The 26,410-nt window shown below is 49.3% G+C and overlaps 1 protein-coding gene across 1 annotated transcript; it reads right to left on the bottom strand.

Annotated features, from left to right (window-relative positions):
* Window positions 1–484: 484 nt before the first annotated feature.
* Window positions 485–26,410, bottom strand: MMP2 (matrix metallopeptidase 2). The gene is made up of 13 exons (XM_049786069.1): window positions 25,942–26,410; window positions 22,754–22,980; window positions 21,536–21,684; window positions 20,662–20,790; window positions 20,358–20,531; window positions 15,723–15,896; window positions 14,099–14,272; window positions 12,009–12,164; window positions 10,904–11,045; window positions 9,061–9,197; window positions 7,726–7,885; window positions 3,922–4,031; window positions 485–1,629 (listed from the first exon to the last, which is right to left on the bottom strand). The coding sequence occupies exons 1-13, from the start codon at window positions 26,095–26,097 to the stop codon at window positions 1,526–1,528; spliced, it is 1,992 nt and encodes a 663-aa protein (XP_049642026.1). The 5' UTR covers window positions 26,098–26,410; the 3' UTR covers window positions 485–1,525.

Genomic DNA, 26,410 nt, shown 5'->3' with positions numbered 1-26,410 from the left:
CTGGACAAATCCCTTTCCTCCTGTTCTCAGCTCTCTCATCCACTCATGTGGCTAACAGCTCCTGTCCCCTTTGTCGTACTGCCCAAAAGTTTAAAGTAGGGATGAAGCGATAGCACAGCAGGTAAGGCATTTGCCTTGCATGCGCCAACCTGGATTCGATCCCTAGCATTCCATACTGTCTCGAGTCTGCTAGGAGTGATTTCTGAGTGCAGAGTCAGGAGTAATCCCTGTGTAATATTGGGTGTGGCCAAAACAAAAGTTTAAAGCAGGTTCCCAGAGTGGGTGATAAGGCCCTTGCCAAACAGGTGCTGGAAGGATCCAGGAGAGCTGGAGTAGTGTAGGCTACTTTGGTGGGTGCTTTCTCTTCATTTTCTTAAAGTAGATTTCTGTGTAGAGGACATTGAGTGAAATTCTTTTTTAAAAAGGGGCAGTCAGGTAGGTAAATATGGGATACTGTTTAGATTAAATGATGCATATAAACTGCTTGGCCTGTTGAAAGCACTCTTTATTACTGTCACTGCTCCTTGATACTGATAGGAGCATTAGTGTTGGTATTCTGGTCAATGAAGAAATTGAGCCCCAAAGAGAAAGGGACCCTGAAACCAAACACAGCAATAAAAGTAAGAAAATCTCTGTGGTCCCAGGGCCACCCAGGGTGCCGGAGCTCCAAGTCATCCACCTACCCCATGGCCTCCTATTTCCTTTGGCAGCTTTAATCTTTCCAGCAGAGGCCACCTGTGCCCAGCAAGAAGCCAAGGTTTGGACTTTAGGTGTGTCCTTATGCCCCAGGGGGCTGTGGCCTGATGCTGGGCTATGCTCTGGGATGAACCTTGCAGCTCAGGCCTGTGTGTCTTTATTCAAAGTTATGGCACTTCCCACGGGGAGCGGTTGAAGGGGAGGTGAGAAGGGCACATGGGAGCCATACTTGGCTTCCCTCCAGCCAGTGGAGGAAGCAGAGGGACAAGAATGAACTGGAGAGAGGGAACATGGGGCCCGGGATGACCTGGACTAAGGGCTGCAGTGATTTTGTGCAACCTTAGTCTTCTGTCAGGGAATTTCATTTCAAAGTGAAAATTTAAAGAAAAAAAATCCAAAGAAAAGGGCAAAGTGCCTAGGAAGCAAACCACAAATGGAGGAGAGGCCTCAGTCCTCTCCTACAGTGCCAGTCAGACCACCAGTGCCCCCTGGAAATGATCTCTGTCAGCTCTGAGGGTGCTGTGAGCCACAGAGGTTGTGGAGGTTGGAAGGTGGCAGCACCAGGCAGCCCTAAGCAGGCTGCATTGAGAATATTAATCCTTTGGGGAACTCTAGAGGGTTGTGTGGGGTCAGGGAGGGGTCAGGGCATTTGAGAGCACCTTTCCTTGGACATAGAGCAGAGCCACTCTGGAATGTTAAATTACCAGGCTGAGATGACACTGCTGGCTAACTACAGAGCTGAGGGCTACCCAGCCCATCTGGGTCCTTCTGATATTCAGGGCCAGTGCGCAGAAGGCAATGAGGCAGCAGGGCCAGGAGCTGAGTCTGCTCAGCAGCCCAGCCAGTCAGATTTGATGCTTCCAAACTTCACGCTCTTCAGACTTTGGTTCTCCAGCTTCAGGTAAAATGCACCTTTGAAGAAGTAACTGTGACCTGGCAGAAAAAAGGAAAGAGGCTATAACTGTGCCATCCTCAAATATGACAGGACATGGAAGACTCTGGAAGCATGGCATATTTCCCTGCAAAGAAAGGAGGAGGAGGAGGAAGAGGAAGAAGAGGAGGAAGAAAAAAGATAAAGAAAGGATAAAGAAAGAGAAGAAAGAAGAAAGGTGAAAGAAAGAAAGAAAGAAAGAAAGAAAGAAAGAAAGAAAGAAAGAAAGAAAGAAAGAAAGAAAGAAAGAAAGAAAGAAAGAAAGAAGGAAAGAAGGAAGGAAGGAAGGAAAGAAGAAAGGAAGGAAGGAAGGAAGGAAGGAAGGAAGGAAGGAAGGAAGGAAGGAAGGAAGGAAGGAAGGAAGGAAGGAAGGAAGAAAGATTTTAAACCAAGAAGAACCCTCTCAGAGGCAGGAGAGTTGGAAATGGTTGGGAAAGTAAGCTCTACATTTGTTTCCTCCCCTTTAAGATGGGAATAAAGATACCAAACCCTGAGTCTACACACCCATTAGGGCTTTGGTAAGCACCAGAAACAGTTACTTGCCACAAACCAATGATCACCAAAAAGACTTCTAGATCTATACAGTCACAAATGGGTTTATATGAATTGTTTTGGCTTGAAATTGCCACCGGAGTAAAAATCTGAAAATTTCACATAAAAATACAGATTTCTGGCTTTGACTGCCAGGGCTGGAACAGTAATTTTTTTGTTCCATCAAAAGCTCAGTTTTGTTTATTTATTTAATTTTTTATTTTAGATCACACCTAGTGATGCTCAGAGGTTACTCCTGGCTCTGCACTCAGGAATTACTCCTGGCAGACTCAGGGACCATATGGATGCTAGAAATCTAATCCAGGCCGGACACGTGCAAGGCCAATACCCGACCAGCTATACTACTCACTGCTCTGGTCCTGAACAGTGACTTTCAACATGAGATCTAAGCTGAAACCAAAGAACTTTAATGTGCCTGCCATCCTGGCAGGTAGGGCCAAGGTAGGGGGGAGTTGGTTTGGGAGGTAAGGATGATGGAGTATGGAAGCACTGAAGTTGATAATGGTGGTGGGATTGGTGTTGAAATACTATATGCCTAGCAACTATATGCCTACCATTAACTTTGTAAATCACAGTTCTTTAATTAAATAAACAATTACAAAAATATATAGATTTTTTTTTCAAAGAGCTAGTATGCACAGGAGACCCAGATTTGATCTCCAGCACCACCAGAAGCAACCTCTAAGTATTGAGCTGCGATCAGTATTGAGCACCACTGGTTGTAGCCCAAACCACCCTTCCTCACCACTTAAAAACAAAAGTAGCAGAAGTAATGCCAGCTGGTAGGACAACAATAATCAGAAATGCACTATATAACAATAATCAGAAACGATAATCAGAAGAAAACAGAAAAACCACTGTCTCTTGTTAATGGGCCATGTGATCTCCTTTTCACAGACCTCACCCCAATTTGCTATTTGAATGGCCTTCCCCCAATCCATCCATGGTCCCATCTAGGACCAAATGGGTTCAAGGACTGTGTGACTTTTGATGTCTCTGGTCTCATTCAATTCTCTAGAGACACAAGCATGTAGTAGGTTGTCCAACAGGAGACCACAATTAACCTAGCACTCAAGCACACTCTGCTTTTTCTCATAAAGCCATTTGTCATGGTAAATGCTCAAAAACATCTTGAGAGAATTTCCTTGGAAATTTTCCTCTAGAAAGCCAAACTGGAGTCATTTCCAGGGCTGGAAGAGCTCAGGCTGCCTCCTTAGGAAAAAGAGTTTCAAACTGCACATTCTAGCTTCACTAGGTGGTGTTTTTATTCTACCAGGATTGCTTGCATGCTGAGCAGAGCTTGGTCACATCAGAACAAGGCATGACCAAGTTTGCCCTGTCCCAATAGGGTCATCCTTTTGTGTGCAGGAGGCAGTCAAGATCGCCTGCAGACAGTAAAAGCGCCTAGATGCAATCCCAGAATGAATCCAGGGCAGAGAGCCCAAGTTCATGATTCCAGGCAGGCCAGCCCTCTCCTTCTCTGGCTTCAAGCCCTGCAGCTGTGAGGGGTGTTTCTGGGTCTTTCTGCCTGGAGCTTGCTGAGTGAGCACAGGTCAGAGGGCTGGATGCCTTTCCAGCACTGTTCTGAAGGGGCCAGTTTGTTCTCCCAAGTGCCCCAAGCTTCCTGCATGATGTTAGGGACAGGAGGGGGGGGGGGGAGAGAGGGAGAGAGAGGGAAAGAGAGAGGAGTTGGCAGCATGGGAGCAGAGAGTCCTAGAAAGAGGAGATGCCAGTGCGCTCACCACTGCCCTGCAGATCCACCACAGCATCCAGGTTGTCAGGGATGGCGTTCCAGGCATCTCCAATGAGCTTGGGAAAACCGGGATCCATCTTCTTCTTCACCTCATTGTACCTGCATAAAAGCAGCTGTAGTGAGCTAGTGGGGACCCCCTGAGGATTGTGTGCCCCATCCTTGGCTGGGAACAGGGTTTGGTTCTAGGAGGCAAGAGCCTGAAGCCCCTCAGGAAGACAGATGGCGGTAGATGGAGAGCATGTAGACATGGATCAGAGTCCAGTGGCACTGGACTGCCCAATATGTGTGACTTTATGTTGCCCCACATGAATAATCTCAGACGCTCCCAGTGTCACCTCTGACTGTCACATTATGTGACTTGGACAATTCCAATATGTCACCTCAAGAGAATTCCATGAAAGCAATTTCTGGGAGACTGAGAGAGAGAGAGCACAATGGGTTAGGGATTTGTCTTGAACAACACTGACCAGGGTTCAACCCCTGACATTCTGTGTGGTCTTTCAAACCCACTAGGAGTGATTCCTGAGCGCAGAGCCAGGAGTAACCCCTGACACTATTGGGTACAGCCAAAACAAACAAACAAAAGCACTTTCTGTGGCTATTCAAGCACTGTATTTTGCTGACTTCTCATAAACGTGTTCTCATTCAATCCTATTATACCCTCTGGGTTCTATTTCCGTAATTCTCCTGCTACAAACTGGAGGCCCCAAAACAAAATAGTGCAGACAGAGTACAGTGATACACCAGCTAACCCTGGTTCCATACCTTGGTACCACATTTGGTCCCCTGAGCATCTCCAGCTGTAGCCTCAAATCTTTTTCCTTTTGTTTTATTTTGTTTTTGGGTTTTTTGGGGGGGTCACACCCATCGCCGCTCAGAGGTTACTCCTGGTTCTACACTTAGAAATCACTCCTGGCAGGCTCCGGGGACCATATGGATGCTGGGATTCGAACCACCGTCCTTCTTCATGCAAGGCAAACACTTTACCTCCATGCTATTTCTCCGGCCCCTCCTTTTGGGTTTTTGAGCCATACCTCAAGGTGCTCAGAGTCATAAGTGGTGGGGTTCAGGGAACTATATGTGGTTCTGTTGATTAAAACTCGGATTGGCCATGTGTAAAGCACCTTAACCCCTGTGCTCTCTCTCTGGCCCAACTGCTGTCTCTCAGCATCTTGCTAAATGCCTGGCACAGAGGATGCTGAATAGAGATGGATGGGCTATGTGGAAGCTTCCAGAAGCACAAGTCAACCATGCCCTGGCCTGGACTGGGAGAGGCCCAGGCTGGAGGCAGCTGCTCATCCTCTATGTCTCTAGGGTTCTCTTTCCAACTTCAGCAAGAAGGACCCTGGAGTCTCCAGACTTTACTTGAAGCAGGGGTCTCAAACTCGTGGCCCGCGGGCCGCAAACGGCCCTCCGTGCAACATTTTGTGGCCCTGCCCTAGAGGAATCTTTTTTTGTTTTGTCTTGTTTTAGTTGTTTGGGTCACACCCCCCAATGTTCAAGGCTTACTACTGACTTTGCACTGAAGGATCACCCTGACTTTGCCTCCTGCTGCCCGCAGGTAAATTGAGTTTGAGACCCCTGAAAGTCTTTACAACCTCTCCTGGTAGAAGCTGTCTCTTTTGGGGCCAGGCCTACCCCAGACCTTCACTGGTGGCTGCTTTTGATAAGTACCACTGAGCTTCACCAGAGAGCTTTTTGGGCTGGGCCTGTGGCAGAGCTTTGTAGTCTGGGTTTGGAAGGCAAGTAATTGATTCTGCCCATAGCCCAGTAAGGCACTGCCAGGGCCTGAATGAGTTGTGTGTGTGTGTGTGATACTATATCTCAGTGTATCACTTCATGTGTGTGTCTCTGTATGTCTGAATGTGGCCCTGTTTAAATGTGTTTGTGTATGTCTCTATGAGTTTGCACATGTCTGTGTATATTGGTGTGCATCAATGTGTTCCTGTGAAAGAACATGCCTGTGTTAGTGTGTTTACATCTATGCATGTTGCCCATGTGTGTCTGTGTGTTGGAGTGTGTCTATATGTGTCGGTGTGTGTCTGTATGTATGTCTGTGTTTCTGTGTAAGTGAATGTGTCTTTGTGTGTACCAGTTTGAGTGTGCCTATTTGTGTGTGAATATGTACACGTGTCTGAGAATGTGTATCTGAATATGTAACTGTGAATATCTGTGTGAGTATATCTGTGAGCGCATGACTGAATGTCTGTGTGAATGTGTGTCTGTGATTATGTGTAACAGTGAATGCTTCTGTGTACGTATAAGCATGGTTGTCTGGCTGTGAGTGTCTGTGTGATCATGACTGTGTGAATGTGTGCGTGTGTGTGTGTAACTGTGAATGTCTGTGTGAATGTGTGTTTCTGTGCTTGTCTGTAACTACAAGTGTCTCTGTGTGTGTGTGTGTGTCTGTCAGTGTGTAGGACACTGAATGTCTCTGTGTGAATGTATGAACGTGTCTGCACCCCTTGTACACTCAGACACTGCTGTCCCCCATATCTGTACAAGCTGACACGTGAGTTCGAAACTGACTCCTAGATCCCAAACACCCAGACTCAAATTCCCTAAGCTTGAAGACTGCCTGCTGTCTGCCAGCTCTGTAGCCTGTGCCTCACGCCATTCATGGTCATTTAAAATCCAGACACTTGGAGCCGGGCAGCCTTGCTGGGAGCCAGGCTGATTGTGTGGGAGCACCTGGGATGACCAGCCCACTCCCTGTGCTGACTCCCTGTTTTGTTTCTCAAGCCTTGAGATATCAATCAGCTTAAGTGGCTAAGAATCTTAGCAATAGGTCTGGAATTCCACCAGACAGGGGCAGCCTGGGATATAAACAGCTTCTGAATGTGGGGCAGTAGGGGGGTGGGGTGGCAAGAGGAGGAAAGGGGGAGGGGGCAGAGGGCCCTGGGAGGGAAGCAAGAATGTTCCAGGCCTGTCCAACAAGAGCCTGGGCTGAGTCAGTCACAGAAGAGGCTGAGGTACACCAGGAAGGAGGGCTGAAGAGACTCCAAAATCCACAACACTAAAGGGTCTGAGGACAGCCCCTCCCAGATGGAATCCTGGCTGTGGGTCACAAAAGCCTTTATCTGATGAGGCTACCACTTTAGCTGCCTGGCTCCACCTCTGGAAAAGGAAAGGAATTAGATCCCACAGCTGGACCATGCACCCTCCTTTTTATGTCCCCTCCCAGCCTCCAGTCCTGCCCTGGGGCAGAGCCACTGCCTCCAAGTTGGCCTCCCTCTGTAGTCCTGAGCAAGAATAGGGAAACCTCCCCAAGATGCTGTGATCTCCTCGGATGTAGGCATGTTTCCATTTCTCATTCCTATGTCCACACACATCACTATCTGGGGTACAGAGCAAAAGAGTGAGGATCAGCATGTTCTCTGGTATTGTAAACCCCACCCTGTATGCACTCCCCAATGGGGTGATGTGAAGCTAGAGTCTTCACCTCTCGTAGCTCACTTTCTCATCTGAAATGGCTACATGATTCTGAGTATTATCAATCTACCACAACAGCCTTGAAAATAGCATTTGTCATGGGGCGTCATTGTCACAACAGCACCTTTATTTTCATTCCTCAGTCTCAGTGAGACCCCTCATAGAAATCCCCAGATCACAGTGACATGGGCCTAATCACAAGTCCCCTGAGAGGGGAAAAAAGGGTCCACATGCTCAATATATTGTTTTCTCCATTTCTCAGGGAATACAATCTAAGCCAGTTAGAGCTCATGACCTGCAACCTCTGAACCCGGAAGTAAACAGCTCCAGTATCTCAGCTCCCCATCATGCTCTCCCTTACCTCCAGAACTTGTCTCCAGCAAAGATATAAGTCTTCTTGTTCTTGCTCCAGTTAAAGGCAGCATCCACTTTCTGGACATCAGCAGGCAGCCCCAGGTTCGTCAGAGGCTTGGGGTAACCTCGGTCCAGGGTGCTGGCTGAATAGACCCAGTACTGGTCCCCTGGGGAGGATGCCAAGAAAGTAATGTGTAAATGTGAACCCCTGAGCCTGTTTCCTCCTAGGATCCTTCTCAATAGGGACAAGTTCAGGCTGTGTCCAGAGACCTGAATCACAGCTGCCAGGCATGGTTTTGACAATAGGATCTAGAAGATATCAGGCTGACCAGGTGAGAGGAGCCTGAGCCAGGCCTGCTTGCAATCTGTTTGCCAGGCTCATGAGACACCTGCCTGTCAGGAATCAGTAGCTTCTACCTGGCACACAGAAGCCTTCAAGCCAGCAGGTTACTGAACCGGGACAGAAGGGGAACAACTGGTAAACTTCCTGCACCCACATGTTGGCCAGACTTATAGCTCCCTCGAAAGTAACCCCTGAGTCCCTCCTGAGGAGCACAGAGAGCCAGTTGGTTATGATCATCATTAGCTGTACTTCCTCCTAACACTTGGCTCCTGTATCACCTGAACTAGTTCATTCATGGCTCCCAGGCCATCCCAGGTGGATGATAATGCTCAAATAGACTCTAAGTGAGTAGTTTGCCAAATGATAACCATAGAGCCCCACCTTGAAGGGCTGTACCCCAAAGAGTACAGCGTATTAAGGTTCACTTAATTGCTTTCAGGGCCCAAAGATAATACAGATATAAAGTACAATGGTTAGGGAACTTGCCTTACTTTACCTAGGTTCCATCCCAAACACCCCATATGATCTTCCCACCCCTATAATCTACCAAGAATGGTTCCTGAGCATAAAACCAGGAGTAATCCCTGAGCACAGTCAGGTATGATCCCCAATTATTTTTAAAGTTTGCTTTCAAGGAATTCATTCTTGGATCTTTAAAAATGACCTTTTTAAAAACAGAAAATGAAACCAACTGATGCTAAAACAATTCTAACTAAAACTGTTGCCTGCCAAATGCACTCATATTAGCAAGATGTTAGAGACCCTGGACCATTAGCATTTTCCTCCCAAGACAGGGATCACATTGAAAGGTTTCAGAAGAAAATGGTTACTTGTTGGTTCTATGCCATTTGATGTTGGGTTCTGAGCCTGCCTCCCAGGATGAGTCCCATAATTAACCAAGATGAGTAGGACCACCACAGAGACACAGGGACTGAGACTGTGGGGGTGAGATGGGGTGAGAGAGTCTGAAGCCTCAGTGCCGTGTTCCTTCCCACACACCTGCAAAGAACACAGCCTTCTCCTCCTGCGGAGCCTCGTACACAGCATCGATCTTCTCTGGGAGCTCAGGCCAGAATGTGGCAACAAGCAGTGGCCCTGAGGGCTTGTCACGTGGTGTCACGGTCCTCCAAATGAACCTGAGGGAGGAAAGTGAGGCATGAAAAACACATGTTTAGTCTTTACAATGGCAATCAGAGTCACTTGGAAGCAGCTGGCAATGAAACCCTGGGAGAAGAGTTAGATGAAAGAGGGCTGGACAATGGGCAGAGACACCTGTATAGAATGTCAGGGATGAAAGGCCATCTTTGGGTTCTGCCTCCTGTTCCGTCCTCCAGGAAGCCTTCTCTAACCAACTCTGTCCATGCTGCATTCTATCTCCTCTGAGCCCCTCAAAATCATCCATACCAAATGCCTAAAACAGTAGTGTTTTTTTAATACTTAAAAACAATACTTCAGTTTTATATGTACTTTTAGATCTTCAAATTAAAAATTTTTAATAAAAGAGATCAGAGGATGTATAGATATAGTGCAAAGATCTTTCTTGAAAACTTTGCATGTAGGAGGCCCTCGTTATGATTCTTGGCATCACCTGGTCCCTCAGTACCTCCGGAAGTTGAGTCTTGAATAACTTGGTCTGAATAGCTGCTGGGCACTATCAGGTGTGACCCAAAACCCAAGAAAACTGGAGTAAAATGAGGTCTGGGGTTGTAAGCCTCTGTCTTTTAAGCCTTCATTTATATTTTAGAATAAATGTTATTAGGATAACATTGGTTTTTAACATTATCTAAGTTTCTGGCTTGTGGCATTGGGGGGGGAGGGGTTGGGGCCACACCTTGTGATGCTCAGGGGTTTACTCCTGGCTATGTACTCAGAAATCGCTCCTGGCTTGGGGGACTATATGGGATGCTGGGGGATTGAACCGTAGGTCAACCGTGTGCAAGGCAAACACCCTACCACTATGCCACTACTCCGACCCCATGCATGTGGCATTTTAATTTGATACTTGCTACTACTACATTAAGATCCCCACCAAAAGTCTAGTTTCCACCCATTACCATATAAGCCACCCTCTTTGCCTCATACAATGGAAAATTACCCCCTACTCCACTTTCCTTCTCCCAAGGAGTTATCAAGCACTTCTGTATCACAAATCCCTAGAGAAAAAGTTAGGTTTAGCCACCGAATTTGCTTCCATCAAACCATCTCAGACATGATACAAGAAGAGGTTTTAGATGTATTGTGTTGATTGAAGGCCACCCAGATTCAATTTGGGGCACCATATGCTTCCCTGAGCACACCCCGCAGTCAGGGGTAGCCTCTGAACACTGCTGAGTGTGGCTAAAAAGAAATCAGGTATTTGTGCTTTTCCATCATCAGGCATGGGCAGCTCACAATCAGTGAGAGAGATAGAAGACAGAGAGAGAGAGAGAGAGAGAGAGAGAGAGAGACAGAGAGAGACAGAGAGAGACAGAGAGAGACAGAGAAAGACAGAGAGAGACAAAGGCAGAGAGAGAGACAGAGAGAGAGAGAACAGAGACAGAGAGAGGAGAGGAGGAAGAAGAGAAAAAGGGGAGAAAGGGGAGAAAGAGAGAGAGGGAACAGAGACAGAGACAGAGAGAGAGAGACAGCAATGCAGTAACTCACATACTGTGTTGAAGCAGAAGCATCTGTTTTGTGGAGAACCATGGAGCCCTGCAGGGCTCAGATATGTGGCACAAACCATACAACATAGAAGAATCTTCAAGGATCCCAGGCAAGGCCCATCCATGGGGACTGAAAGAGCGCCAGCCAGAATCATGTTGGGGGGGAGGGGGGCAAAAACAAGCACTGCTCGCACACCCACCGGTCCTTGAAGAAGAAGATCTCCCCACGGATCTGCGAGATGCCGTCGAAGATGATGTCCTGAGTGCAGATCTCAGGAGTCACAGGGCCCAGAGTGGGCGTGGGGCCAGTACCCGTGTCAATGTCAGTGTCAGGAGAGGCACCTGGGAAGGACACTGGGTTCAGACTTACTCCAGCTTTAGCAGCTCCCCATCAGCATGCACCCCACAAGAACTGCCACCCCACAAGCCCAGGGTTTGGAGAAATAGATCTCTAGGCCTTTATGAGCAGATGGGTGGGAGGAAGTATGGTCCAGTGAGGAGAGCAAAGGGGAGCAGACACCCTGGCTCCTTGGTGGCACTTTATCGGGGCCCTTCACTGTCACTGTCTCCATCTGTCCTCAGTGTCCAGTGCTTCAGGAGCACCCCCTTATTACATATCAGAAAACGGAGTCCCTAAGAGGCTATAAGACTTTCACAAGGTCTCAAACCCAAGTTTCAGCTCACAGCAGTGTTGGGGTGGGTTGAAAGAAGAGGGAAGGAGGGAAAGAGAGATAGGAGGGCCACTTGAGGGGCCCAAAACATGGGCAGAGATTACAATGATTCATCCTTCCATCCCTCATGGCAAACAGGCAAAATTTAGCTATTGGGAAACTGAATCAGAGAGAAAAGTATATGTCCCATCCACCTCAGATACTCTTCAATGCAAACCATAGACAAAATAACCATGAGGTCTCTCTACTTGCTAAAGTTCACTCTGGACCCCGTTGACCTCTGCAACTTTGAGGTCACTGTACATGTTGTTAATGGGGTTCTCCTGTTTTCTAAATGCAGCATGAACCAACCCTAGTAATCTAAGGCCAGAATGCCTGATTATCTCAGGCCTCTAGTTGCTGGCCTAGGACATAGAAAGAAGTGATTTCTGCTGCACCCGTCTTCAAGTGTGGCCTTAGGAACTGAGAGGGGTATAAATACTAGGGTAATTTAGGAGAGAAAGGGGCTGTCCTGGGAAGTCCTCCTGAGAAGCAACTCAACACTCATGCCCTTGTCTCCTACAATGATGGTACGGGTTAGAATATGATTCTTGCCAAAGCTACCCCCTCCCCGCCATCCCAAATACAGACTCACCATAGAGCTCCTGAATGCCCTTGATGTCATCCTGGGACAGGCGAAAATTCTTGGTAAAGGTGTAAATGGGAGCCATCAGGGCTCCAGGATCCTGGGAGTGCTCCAGACCCATTGCATGGCCAAACTCATGAGCTGCCACCAGGAAGAGGCTGTACCCTAAAGCCACAGTGAGGGAAAGAAGGTAGAGAGAAGAGAGAGGTGATGGCGCTGGCACCATGATGGAGAATGTACACACACACACACACACACACTCCAGATAGAGAATGTCCCAACAACCACACAGACACACACACAAAATTCAGAAGTGCAACACACTGAGTTTTTTTCATTAATATGTCTAAGATCAACAGATCATGCCCACTGCTTTCAGGGGGTTATGGCTGAGTACTTTACCCCTTCTCCAACTATGTGCTGTGTTGGATGACGAGCAGCTTTTGAAATGCCCTGATTCTAATCTCCTCACTTACTAAAAACGAGGCTTTCTGAGACCAAAGAAACTGTATAGTAGTTAGGATGCTTGTAGAGATGTAGCTAGGTTGAATCCCTGGTACTCTATATGGTCCCCTCTAGAAGTGATCCCCGATCACAGAGCCAGGAGTATGCTTTGAGGAACGCTGGTGTGTCCCACAAACAAATCAAAAATCTAAAGATGGGGCTTTCTGTATTTCTGTGCTTCTCTACAAAGACTATAGAATTCAAAACCTGCTCTGCAGTAAGTAGCAGTGACTTGGGACAGGGTGGCCAACAGGTGCCATCATTTCTGCTCAAGGAAAGCCATAAAAACCACTATAGCTGCAGGGAGGTACTGTGACAAGCCTCCAGCACACACTGTGCAGCTGAACTGTCCTCCTAAATATCAACTCAAAGCCCAACCTATCTGGAGATGGGACCATATTTGGATGCAGGATCCTTACAGCTGTGATGCAGATGTCAGCTCAAATGAGGTCATACTGGCATAGAGGGAATCTGCAAGTGACTCATGAGACATGAAAAGATAAGCCACCCAGAGAGGGGGACACAGGCCACACGCACAGTGATGGCAGATCAGGCGCCCCTTCGGAGCACACCCACACACACACACACACACACACACACACACACACACACACACTTTGACTTTATAGATGGAGAGTCCTGAGGTGAGGGTGAAGGTTTCTGTGACTTATCTGGTCTGTGGCACTCCATGAGGACAGGCCATGGAAACTACTAGAAAACCTATAGTCCAGGTGCCACTGGCTATGGAACCTTTGGCCACTTAAGATGAATGGTCCTACCTCCAGGTAGAGGTCAAGAAAAATCAGGACCAGGCGAGAAAACAGCACTTTCAGCCAGCCCCAGTCAATGAAGAAGGTGCAAAGAAGCAAGAAGTAAATTCTGACCACTAAACTGGCCTCTCCCCATGACCTAGCAGACTAGAGTGGGCACAAGCCCTGAGTACCAGCTTGCTGCATCAGCCACAGATCACTGTCCAGCCTATCCTGTGGCCACTCTAAGGCCACAGCAGCTATGTCAGCTGACATTGGGGCCTGTTCACTGCTGGGAAGGGGCCCAGCTACAATTCTGGGGACTCTCCTGGCTGCACAGGAGTACAGCTGAAGAAGGAGGTGACTTTGTTTTTCCTCTCTCCTGCCCACCCAGTGTCTGGACAGCAGCTCTTGCTGCAGGGAGAAACCTTTTAAGGACTCATGTTCAGGGACAGGGTCACTTGCTCTAGCACTGGGACATTGGAAACAGGATGTGTCTCCTCCCATGGGCTGGTTCTCTGTTTTATCCCTGGGAAATGGGGAGTGAGAGGTAAGTTTCTTGGAGGCTTTGTCTCTGTCAAAAGGACAGGGTGAAAGCAGGAACCAGCTCCACCAGAGATGGAGTTAGTGCTTCCCCAGAGGTGGGTGTGGCCTAGATTGGTGGGTCGGGCTTCTTGTAGTCGGTGGGGCCTATGTTTGGTGGGTGTGGCTTCTTATGGTGGGAGGAGCCTAGGTTGGTGGGCAGAGTCTCTGGATGTATACCAATACATTGCTGGTACCAACTCAGACATGTGAACTCAGAAGGAGAGTGTGAATTCCAGGTCTCTGCCCCAGGCCCAATGGTACCTTGGTCAGGGCAGAAACCCCACTTGCGGTCCTCGTCGTAGCTGGACGTGGTGGAGCACCACAGCTTTCCATCACTACGGCCAGCGCTGGTGCATGTCTCATGCTTATTGCCCAGGAAGGTGAAGGGAAAGACGCAGGGAGCACCTTCTGAGTTCCCTCCTACGGTGGACATGGCTGTGGGGTGAAGGACACATGTTAGGGTGTGGGCAGAGGGCTAAGTACACCTGAGATAGACATTCATAGGATACTCAGATCCAGGCACTAATCACAGGCGATAGACACAACTTAGCCTAAGGGCAGCCCCGGTTAAGAAGGACTGAATGTTGCCCCATTTTATGGAGGGGAATCTTGGGACTTGGCAAGCCAGATCAAAGACTATTAGTAAGTGCTGGGGCTGGGATTCAAACCCAGGCACCCAGACTGCATTCTTTGTAGCTTCCCTGTCAATGAGGCTACAGAGGCAGATCAAAGGGTCCAGTGAGCAACCATAAGGACTAGACAGAGAACTGGCATAGAGGTATTGGGGATCCACCAACATCCGTGACAGAAGCAGGGACACAGTAAGCACCGTTAGTTAGAAAGGCCGCAAGGAAGGAAGGAAAGGAAGAAGAATATGGATAGGAAGGAAGGAGAGAAGGAAGTCAGGAGAAAGGGAGGAAAGAAGGTAGGAAAGAAGAAAGGAAGAGAAGGGAAGAAAGGAGGGAGGGAATGAAAGAGGGAAGGATTGAAAGAGGATAAAGGAGAGAATGAAAGAGGGAAAGAACAAAGGAGAGAAGAAAGAGGGAAGGAAGGAAGAAATGAAGGAGAGAAAGTGGGAAGGAAGAAGAGAAGGGAAAGGAAGAACTAGGAAAATAATTTGAGGTTGGAGCTCATACTTTGCATATGGGCACAATACCAGGAGTGACCCCAAATTTTAAAAAGAAAGGAGAAAGGAATGACAGCACAGTGGTAGGGCGTTTGCCTTGCACCTGACTGATCTAGCACAGACATTGGTTCAATCCCCTGGTGTCCCATATGGTCCCCAAAGACTGGAGCAATTTCTGAGTGCATAGCCAGGAGTAACCACTGAGCATCTCAGGGTGTAGCCCAAAAAAGAAAAAAAAAGGAAGGAGAAAGGAAAGAAAGGAACTAAAGAAAGAGGGAGGAAAGCAAACCATTACTGAAAAAAAGACCAATAGGGAAGCAGACAAGGGAAAAGAATGGCAGGGAAGGGAGGGCCGGAGAGGGCTCAAAGGGGGTGGTGCTGATTCTCTGTAAGCAAAGGTGCAGGTTTGATCCCCAACACCCACAAACACCCAAGTTTACCACCAGGACCGATCCCCAGGAACAAAGCTGGAGTAGACACAAACACCACCAAACATGGTATAAGAAAAAAGCAAGAAAAACATTTGGAGGTCAGACAGATGGGGCAAGAAAGTCTTGTTACAGGCTGAGAGGATGCAGGTGGGCCATGCAGAAGGCATCCTGGCTTGATTCAGGTAGGCTGGTTCTTGATGCCCAGCATCTGCTTTGATCTGGGTACCAAAGCCACCACCATCAGGACTAGCATGGCAGTCTGGTTCTGGGGAAAGGAGGAGAGGTTAGAAGGGCCAGTTCAAAGCTGGGGAGAGGCCAGCACACTCACCAGTCTCAGGGCAGAAGCCATACTTCTTGTCGCGGTCATAGTCCTCGGTGGTGCCACACCAGCGGTAGCCGTCAGAGCGGCCCTCGGTGGTGCAGCTATTGTAGGAGGTGCCCTCGAAGAGGAACGGGAACTTGCAGGGCTGCCCATCGGCATTGCCACCCATGGTGAACAGGGCTGGGGTGGGCAAGAGGGAGGTGCAAACGTGAGAACTGCCTGAGGAATTGGTTCAGAGTGGGCTGGCCAGCTACCGGATGAGAGGAGTGACTCAAATACCAAAGTGCAACTATTCTGGTGGCTAAAATACTCTTCCTGCTCTGAGCTCTCAGGGGCAACACCACCCTGCCCTAGAAATCTGGGGCCTTAGGGACCAGCTCCCAGAAGTCCAGGGAGAACATCAGACACAGAGCAGTTTGGACTTCAGACCCTGCCTCAGTCAGCTCTGCTGGTCGGTGACCACATCTTGCTAAATATACCTATGGGCAACTCGAGGGCTAGAGTCTCCCCATGGACAGGTAGGGGAACTGAAGTCTGAGAAAGCTCCAGAATGGCTCATGGGCACACACAAGGGTGAAGGAAGTGAGGGCTGTACTTGACAATAAGTAGTCATTAAAGTCACTTTGTCACACAGACACAACAGACACATGAGCCCATGCATGCATGCTCCAACAGAGAGAACAAAACGTATCCCTCCTTCCAACCCCAGCTGTGCTAATTCCACAGAGAGGAGGAGGGAAAGAGGAGATGCTGCTATATTCTGGAACCTTCTAAAGGCTCCTACTCTGATCTCCTGGAGACAAGGACCCGTGACAGGAGAGTTGGAAGGGGTAAGGGGAGTCAGTGTCCTCGCTCATATGTCCCAGATTTTTCCTCTGCTCCCCCAAGCTGTCAGCCATCCACAAAGCTACAAAATGGTGTGGGTCTGGAATTGCCAACTAGCAAAACCACAAATGTATAACAAGGACCATCTGTGTACAGCTGTGCCAGAGGTGACCTCACCAGCCCCCATTAACCCTGCCATGACCAGAATGGAGGCCAGGCCCCCAGCCCCCACCAATGCTTGGGGATTCTTCTTCCCACTGTACTCTTGCCCCATCAAAAGACACATGGGAGGGGGCAGAGAGAAGATGCTAATATGTGGAGGCCAGTCTCTGCCTCTAGGCACCCACCAGAGCCATTTCTCAGACCCAGGAAGAGCTTGCTCTTCACATATCCTGTCCCCCACCTCCCAGAATGGAAACACAGACACTGATTCAGCATCAGGAGACACACAGTCACAGAACTCAGGAGGATGCAACCTTACACATATGCATTTTTACGCTGGCTGAAAACCATATAGGGGTGGGCTTTCCAAGGCAGGGGCACCCACAACCTCAAGTGTCTGATACCAAAGTCCTGTATTCTAAGCACAACGCAGGACTAAGAATAGGAATCTCCTAAATCCTCAAGTGAATGCAGGATACTGACAATTTTCACCTAAACACGTTGACATGGGCCCAAGTTTGTTTATTTGTTGGGAGTCTCGAAGGTTAGGGAATGGTTAGGAATATTTGTTTTTTTTCTTAATTTCCATGGTGGTTTTGGACAAAACATCTAATTCAATGGAACTGCTTTTTCTTTTGTCTTGTAATTTTGTTTTGTTTTTGTTTGTTTTCTGAGTAAGATGTAATTTTGGGGGTGAATAATACTAGTCCATCCGGTTTAAGTTTCTTGTGCTATTCCTTCCCCCATACCCTCACTTGCCCTTATAAAATGCTAATTCTAAAAATTCTAAAAATGCTAATTCTGGTGGCCAAAGCAACAGCACATGGTGTAGGGTGTTTGCCTTGCACACAGCCAGCACATCTGGGTTCAATCCACAGCATCCCATATGATCCCCTAAGTCTGCCAGGAATAATTTCTGAATGCAAAGCTAGGAGTAACCCATAAGCACCACCAGGTGTGACCCCCCACACACAAAACAAAACAAAATGCTAATTCTTGAATGGGGGAGAGGTCAAAGAATGGGAACTTTGCAAGGAGAATGAGATTTGCATGGAGAAGCCCCAGATTCAATTCTAGCACATGATTCTCCAAATAATGAGCCAGGAGGAGCCTCTGAGTACCATAAGTGTGGCCCAACACAGAAAAGTAAATCAATATAATAATTTAACTTTGTTAAACAAAACAAAACAAAAGTTCATCAGCAATTGAACCTTTACAACTCAGCTTTGCTGGTGAAGGTGTGAGCAGGAACAGTCCCACCAGCTCTGTGCTCCCCCATCAATCAAGGGGCCTGGTGCAGCATGTTCCTTACAGAGGGGTCAGAGAATCATGAACCTGATCCCACACAGCCCCCAAAACAGATGCACCAAGAAATGAAGACATCTTTATGGGAAGGGAATAAAAGTTTGTTTTTGTTTTTTGTTTTTTATTTTGGCCCACACCCGGTGACACTCAGGGCTTACTCCTGGCTATGTGCTCAGAAATCGTTCCTGGCTTGGGGGACCATATGGGACACCAGGGGGTAGAACTGCGGCCTGTCCTCGGTCTGCCTTGTGCAAGGCAAACTCCCTACCACTGTGCCATCGCTCCAGCCCGATGAATAAAAGTTTTTAAGAAATCTTTGGGGGCCGGAGAGATAGCACAGTGGTGTTTGCTTTGCAAGCAGATGATCCAGGACCTAAGGTGGTTGGTTTGAATCCCGGCATCCCATATAGTTCCCCGTGCCTGCCAGAAGCTATTTCTGAGCAGACAGCCAGGAGTAACCCCTGAGCACTGCCGGGTGTGGCCCAAAAAACAAACAAACAAAAACAACAACAACAACAAAAAGAAATCTTTGGAGCTTCTCACACTTTCCCAGATCTGGATTTTCTGAATCATCAAATTTGATGGCATATATAAATATGAAGTTATACACACCCCATTTTATGCTTTCTGGCATATTATTTTAGGGGTGACCCACACTTGGAGTCTTCAGGGTTTCTGACTCTTGCTCTAAAGCAAACTCCTGCTGTACTGCAGATTGAACCATGTTCAGCTGCACACAATGTCAGCACCTACCTCCTGTCCTAGTTCTCTGGCCCTGACAATGTACTTCTTAAAAAGATTGAATATACCAAGGCTGTGAGAGGTAGTAGAATGCAGAGGGTGTTTGCCTAAACACCCTGGCACTCTCCTGAGAGTTCCTTGAGACCCATCAAGAGTGATCCTTGAGCACAGAGTCAAAATTATGCCCTGAGCACTGCCTGGTGTGGTTCCTCATACACACAGACACACACACACACACACACACACACACACACACACACACACACGTGTGTGTATATATATATATATATATATATATAGAGAGAGAGAGAGAGAGAGAGAGAGAGAGAGAGACATATATAGACATATATATATACTATACCTTTACTCACCCCCCATTTCTTTGGTTTTTGGGACACACTCAGTGACACTCAGGTGTTATTCCTGGCTAGGCACCCAGAAATCGCTCCTGGCTCAGGAGACCATATGGGATGCCTGGGAAACAAACCCAGGTCCGTCCTTGGGTCTGCTGTGTGCAAGGCAAACGCCCTACAGCTGCACTATTGCTCCGGCCCCAGCCTTTACTCCCTTTTTAAGCTTTTTCTTAAATACAAGTACTGAGTCAAGCCTAGGACTTTGGCCAAGACAAAGAAATAGATAGATTACACATGTCCAATACTCACACAATCACACAAATTCACATTCACAGATAGATACATTCACACTCACACACTTACAAACATTCATTTATACCAATATATACACTCATTCTTATATACACAACTCACACCCACATCACTGAGTCACATATACATACACACTGATACACACAACCTACTTACACAAACACTACCCCCCACTACCACCCATCAGCCTCAGGACAAGAGTAAGTGCTGAAAGTCCTTGCACACATCCCCCAGCATGCCTCACTGTCTGAGTCTCCCTGTCTAGCCCCCTTCGGATCCAGCTCTCAGCCTCCTCCATGCCCCATGGCCTGAAGGCCCAGGCCCAGGTAGAAAGTGGTTCTAAGCTCAGTCTCACTTATATTAGAAGAGACAATATGACCTCAGACCCAGAGCCAGACAAAGCATCGGGTTAAAGGTGAGCAGTGCATGGTCAGATCTAACCATCTGCAGCAGTGGTCCTCAAACTAGGGCCCCCGGGCCTCATATTGTATTTGTTCCCATTTTGTTTCTTCACTTCAAAATAAGATATTTGCAGTGTGCATAGGAACTTGTTCATAGTTTTTGTTTTCACTATAGTCTGGTCCTCCAATGGTCTGAAAGGCTGTAAACTGGCCCCTGTTTAAAAAGTTTGAGGGGGGCCGGAGAGATAGCATGGAGGTATGGCATTTGCCTTGCATGCAGAAGGATGGTGGTTTGAATCCCGGCATGCCATATCGTCCCCCGGGCCTGCCAGGAGCTATTTCTGAGCAGAGAGCCAGGAGGAACCTCTGAGCCCTGCCGGATGTGCCCCCCCAAAAAAGTTTGAGGACCACTACTGCAGGAATGAACAGGTCAGGGCATACAGTGGTAAGGGCCTACAAGGCACAGGGGCCTGAGGAATGGATTACAGTGTGGAGGGCACTGAGAGGGGGCAGGCAGGCTGAGTGGGGCACAAGGCACTCACCTTCATGGGGGCAGAAGCCGTACTTGCCATCCTTGTCAAAGTTGTAAGTGGTGGAGCACCACAAGAAGCCGTCGCTTCGGCCTGTGTCAGTGCAGCTGTTGTACTCTTTGCCGTTGAATAGGAAGGGAAACTTGCAGTATTCCCCATCGGCGTTCCCATACTTCACCCGTACCACTGTAATGAGACAGAGCAGTTGGTGAAGGCACCAGCCCACTCTGATGTCCCTGCTGTGGGCCATCCTCCTCTCTGCCTTCTCTCCCAGGATCTCTCAGAGCAGGCTGGGGGATGGCAGTCACTTTCTCACCTTGTCCTTCCCCCAGGGTCCACAGTTCATCATCATCAAAGTGGGAGTCACCACCAACACCAGAGCCAGGGGCGAAGGCATGAGCCAGGAGCCCGTCCTTGCCATCGAAGGGGTACCCGTCGCCATGCTCTGAAACACATACAACTCTCAGCCTCCTGTCACCATTCCACCTCAGCCCACAGGTCATCCAAGACTGGGGCAGAGCAGACACAGCAGAGAGCTTGTTACCCTCTCCCTTAAGTTTACACAGCACCCAACATCAGTACTACAGGTTGCAGTGACTACACCACTGCCAGTGACTCTCCCAACCCGCATGCCAACACTGCCACTGTCCTCATTCCTCACCCCTATTGTTGTGTTCCCATCTCCCTTTGTCCACTCTGCCTCTTCATATCACTCCAACATGACCTCTCATCTACTTTTCCCCACAAGTCTCCCCATTTCCCATGCCCTGTCACATGTCCTTATAACAGTGTCTATAGCCCATACCTTCAGCTTACCAATGATCAGTGTTCATACCCCACCCTACTTGATCCTGGGTTCTTACTCTCTTGTCTATACCACCGCTACCAGCTTCACCCACTAAAGCTATCTATGACCTGGGGAATGTTCTTCTGGCTGTTCCACTCCAGTCACAGGCCTCAATTCAGAGGTGCTGGAATGAACAAAAACAACGGCAAGGTTCACTTCACTGAAACAAAGTTAAAGGGCCACAGGCCTGGGTGTGTAGGGGCTGTTCTGGAATGTTTCAGCTTTTTCTCCTTTAGGTATTGACACATCATCTGAGCTTTCTTCAGTGACAGGGATTATCTGTCTCTTGACATACATATGACACATGACACCCTTGCCCTGTTCCAGTCCCTCTTCAGCCTACCCCATCGGCCGAAATTGATCATGATATCAGCCTCTCCATCGTGGATTCTAGAGAAGCGAAGTGGGGTCACGTTACTCCACACTTGAAAGGCGCGTGCGAAAGCATCGTCCACTGTCTCTGGGTCGAGATCGGGAGTGTAGCCAATGATCCTAGAGGAAGAGAGGAGCAGGGGTGTAAGTCTGTGTGTGCAAAGGAAGGTGGGTGCACCTGGGCCCAGAAGCAGGCGCTGAGGGAGTGAGCATGCATAGACAAACACAGGTCTGAGTGTTTAAGCTCAGTGGAGCATCTTGACTTGAAGATCTATACTGGCCAGCTCTGACTTGGCCCCAGGATCCTCATCCTAACTCATAGCTGTGGGAATGTTGATATCCATGGTGCAGGAAGGACCACTGAGCAGAATTCTTACTCCAGAAATTCAGCACGAGCCACACGGAACAGAATTCTAATCCAACCACTCTTCGAGATAATGTGGAAAGAGCCTGCAGTATGATTTCAAATGCAAGGAATTACCATTGCTCCCCACCTCCATCCCAGCATCATGACAGATATTTGTTTCCCTCTTACTCTCTGCCAAGAGCCCTTCATAAATGCTGTGAGCTTCACGTCCAGCCAGCCCCAAGAGGAAGGCATTCTCCACTTGGCAGACACAAAAGCCAATGTTGAGAACATTGGTAAAGAAGTTTTTCCCTGTGAACACCCCAACCTCTGTACCAATGCAAGGAGAAGTGAGGTTCAAGTTTAGATCTGCTTGACTCTAGTTTCTCAGAATGTTGCCTACGAGCTCCTGAAGATGCTGAGTCTTGAGGAAGGAGACCTAGTGCAGTGCACAGGGTGCTTGCCTTGCAAGTGGTGGACCTGGTTTCAATCCTGGCATACTATATGGTCTGCCAAGCCCACAGGAATGATCCCTGAGAGCAGAGCCAGGACTTAAGTCCTGAGCACTCTTGGGTGTGGCCCCCAAAGAAAACAATAAAAAGATGCCGTGTCCTGGGGGCTAGAGAGGTAGCTCAAGTGTAGGTGTTTGCTGTGCATCTGATCCATTACACCAGTCGGTCTCCCAAACCCTCCAGAAGTGAACCTGAGCACAGAGCCAGGCAATGAACAATGCTGAGAGCAGCCCCCCATCTACAAGCCACAAACCCTAATAGCTGCCTCCTGCATGCCCATATTGAAGATATGGTAAGGTCAAAGCACCCTGAGACTCGGTCACCCCGGCACCTGTATGTGATCTGGTTCTTGTCCCACTTGGGTTTTCTTGGGAAGAAGTTGTAGTTGGCCACGTCAGGATTGCCACAGCGTGGCTTCCTCATGGTCTCTATGGTGTTCTGGTCAAGGTCGCCTGTCTCAGGGAGCCCAAAGAACTTTTGCATCTTTTTCAGTGTGTCCTTTAGTACAAACAGGTTGCAGCGGTTCTTGGGGCAGCCATAGTAGGTGTTCAGGTATTTCTGGAAGAAAGGAGCACACAAGGCAAGCAGTCCTGTCAGTCTAGCACAGGACCAACCGAAGCTGACCCCAGCCCAGCCTGTAATCCTGTAATGGTGGAGTCCTGAGTCTCAAACCAACTCTCATCCACCAACCACCAGATTTCTTAGCTGTGGAAAGCAGGAGGCAGCAAGCCGGTGCAGAAGCCAGCAGCCTCCTGGTGTCTATCATACACCCACAGTACAGAGGAAAGAGCTCAAGCCAGCAAGGTTAAGAAATATGCCTAAGATCACACAGCTCATCAAAGGCAGAGTTGAGTCTTTGAGTCCACCTCCCTGCTGGTGACAAAGGGGTTATTTCCCTGTTTTTCATTTTAATAATACTTTCTTGTCTGGGGGACACCACTGGTGTGCTCAAAGGCTAGTCCTGGCTTCATGTTTGAGGTTCTTGGTGGTGCTTAAGGATCCATGAGGTTCTTGGAGTTGAAACCAGACCTTCAACATTCAAAGTTGAACTGAACCTATTTATTTGAGGGGGGGGTCCAAATAGTGCTCAGGGCCCCAATTCTACTTGGCCCTCGGGGCTGGGCAGCTCCACATGAGGGGCCTGAAGATGCCATGCTGTTTGGGCTTTGCAATGCCAGGGGTCACTGCAGCCACCATCTCTTTCCTTCTAAGGAGGCTCAAGGGCTTTGGCAATCTGATTTTGAACACTAGGCTTGCCACTTCCAAAAAGAAAATAGTCCTTTCTTTCAGGAGCAAATAAGCCAGGGCAGAGGGTCAGTGATAATGGCTCTTCATCATTCAACAAACGCTCTCTGGCACTTGCTGTGGGCCAAGACATGTTTCTAGTCTCTAGGGCTCAACTCCAGTGCAGGGAGGCTGAACACAAGTTAATTCAGAATGAAATATGTGCCAAGGGCTGCTGTGGACAGGAAAGGAGCCTGAGGCCTCTGAAAGGGACCAGACTGGGGAATTGGCTCAAAGGCTGCAGTGCCTGACTTATAGGTTCAAGGTCTGAGTCCTGGCCCAGCACCACTGTTGCCTCAAGCTCTAACAGGTATAATCCTGGAGACCCCAAGCACTGTTGGGCCCAAGAAGCGTCATCTGACCAGTGTCTGAGTGTTAAGCCATCAAGCCAGGTTGACCCAGTGACACAGGAAGTAGTCCAGGTGAAGTAAAGAGTGAAGAGAATAGGTGAAGGGAATAAGGGATAGTGGGGAGAGAAGAAAGGGGAGGATGGTAGAAGGAGAGGTGGGGTAGAAGGATGGTGGGGACAAAAAGGGATGGGGAAAAAAAAAAAAAAAGGGATGGGGGGGGAAGAAGTAGGAAGAGGATTATGGAATAAGGTTGGGCAGAGGGGTGGGGGGAGAGAAAGAAATGAAGTGGGAAGGGAGAATGGAGCCAGGTAAAGAGAGTAGAAATGGGGAGGAGAGTAGAAAATGGGATAGGATGGAAGAAAGCCTGGGGGTAGGATAGGAAAGGTGGGGGTAGGGAGCGTGCAGGAGGTTAAAAGGGTGGAGGAGGGGGAGAGAAAGGTTGAGAGTAATGCAGGAATATAAAGAGAGAAGGGATGGAGAATGCTAGGGAAGGTGAAGGAGGGAAGGTTGAGTGGGGGAGGGAGGGTCAGGAGAAGAAGGAAAAGCATCCAAATGGAGAGAGGGGAAGGAGGCTGAGGGGCCCTAACTTTTAGGGGGAGAAAGAGATGCTGGTATTACTGGCACAAGTGGAAAAGCATGCAGTGCTCTATACCCTGAGCAGCTCATGGTGCACCTAATCAGCAGGAGATCGAATAGTGCTAACCCCCCCCCCACCCTCCTGGGACCTGGGTTCCCAGGCCATTCAAAGTGGAGCAAAACCAGGGCTTCCATGCAGGACATGGCCCTTAAGAACCCCTCCCCAGGAGACCAGTAAGGTCATGCTCTACAGCTAGGCAGCCCAGGCCAGAGCAGTCACCAAAACCTCATTGCACCCAGGGGTGCAACCTGAAGAAGGGGATCAGTGAGTTCCTCACCCCCAAACCAAGTCTGATCCTTATTGCTAGGTGGTCCCCTCCCAGTTGCCTCCTGAAAGGGGCCTAGACAATGCTGTAGCCAAGGCTTCACTGGGACAGGCAAAGGAGCTTGCAAAATTTGCTTGAAGCCTCTACGGAAGCGGCGCCAGGAGGGAGCGCTTCGCCCCTGCCCCCACCCCAAGCGCTGATCTGGCCCCTTCTCTCCGGAGCTCCCCGAGCACTTGGCAGAAGTTCCAAGAAACTTTCCGAGGGGCAGCCTTTGACCCTCCAGACCAGCTAGCTGGTCCCTGGAGCAGGACAAGAAAAGTGCGCCCCAAGTATTAGCCAGAAGGTACCGGGAGCGCTCCCGACGTGTGCCAAAGGTTCCAGACTTTTGTCAAGTCACCCCTTGTCCTGAGATCCGTCCCTCAATGAGGTAGAAGGGTAACCAAACTGTGTGCCAACAGACACCCCCCCCCAAATACCCTCAAGGAGGCTTATAAAGGACCACCATTTGCAAAAGAGCACCCTCCTCCCCGCTTAAGAATCTACTCAGAGGCCAGGCTAGCTTACCCCTAGATATGTATCCACAGCTGGGCCCGCCCATGGCCGTACCCCCCCTAACTAGCAGACAAAGTCTCCTTTATTTACAAAAGGGCCCTCCTCCTCCCTTGCCGGACTCCCTCCTCCAACGCCTCCCGCTCGGCCCCAAAAGTTGTCAAGCGATTTAGCCAAGTGCCTCTCCACTCGTGCGCTGCGCTCTCCGTCGCTGGGGAGACCTTTACGCAGAGTAGTGAAGCCTCCCCTGGGCTTCAGAAAAAAATCCCTTGCAGGGTGCCGGGTGCCCAATGCAGAAATGGGGGATGGGAGGTGAAAGGGGTGGAGGGGAGTCGGCTTTGGAAAGGTGCCTGGAGATTTCCCCCCATCCTGAGCCAACTTCTGAACTTGGCTCGCAGAGGCCAGCGGACTCACTCACTCACACACTCACTCACCACGGCTAACTCTTTGTCCGTTTTGGGGGCGATATCCCCGGGGAACTTGATGATGGGTGAGGGGGCAGCGGGGGCGCTGCTCAGCAAGCAACCGAGGATGCAGAGCGCTTGCAGGGGGCCGGCGAGCGCGCCCCGAGTCACCCGCGCCTCCGTCATTGCGCGCCCGGGACCCCGCGTCTCTCCGGATCGCTGGCTCGGTGGCTGCTCGGGGGCCGCTGGTCCCCGCCGGGCTGTCGCCTGCTGTTCCACTCCCTCGCTGGGCTTCACTGGACTCAGCGGCTCATGGTCCGGCCCCGCGCCCTGCCCGCAGCCGTCTGCCCGCGCCCCGGCTGGCCGCCCCCTTTGTATGCTCCGAGCCCCAGATGCGCAGCCTCCAGCCACCGCCGGAGGAAGTCTACTGGCGGCGGAAACCAGGGCGGGCGCCCCCCAGATGTGGCCGGCTGGGCTGGGAGGACGCTGGCAGTGCAGG

This window comes from Suncus etruscus, chromosome 14, assembly GCF_024139225.1.
Source record: "Suncus etruscus isolate mSunEtr1 chromosome 14, mSunEtr1.pri.cur, whole genome shotgun sequence".
NCBI lineage: Eukaryota > Metazoa > Chordata > Mammalia > Eulipotyphla > Soricidae > Suncus > Suncus etruscus.
The sequence above is the reverse complement of the archived record's forward strand: the minus strand, read 5'-3'. Positions and strand labels throughout refer to the sequence as shown.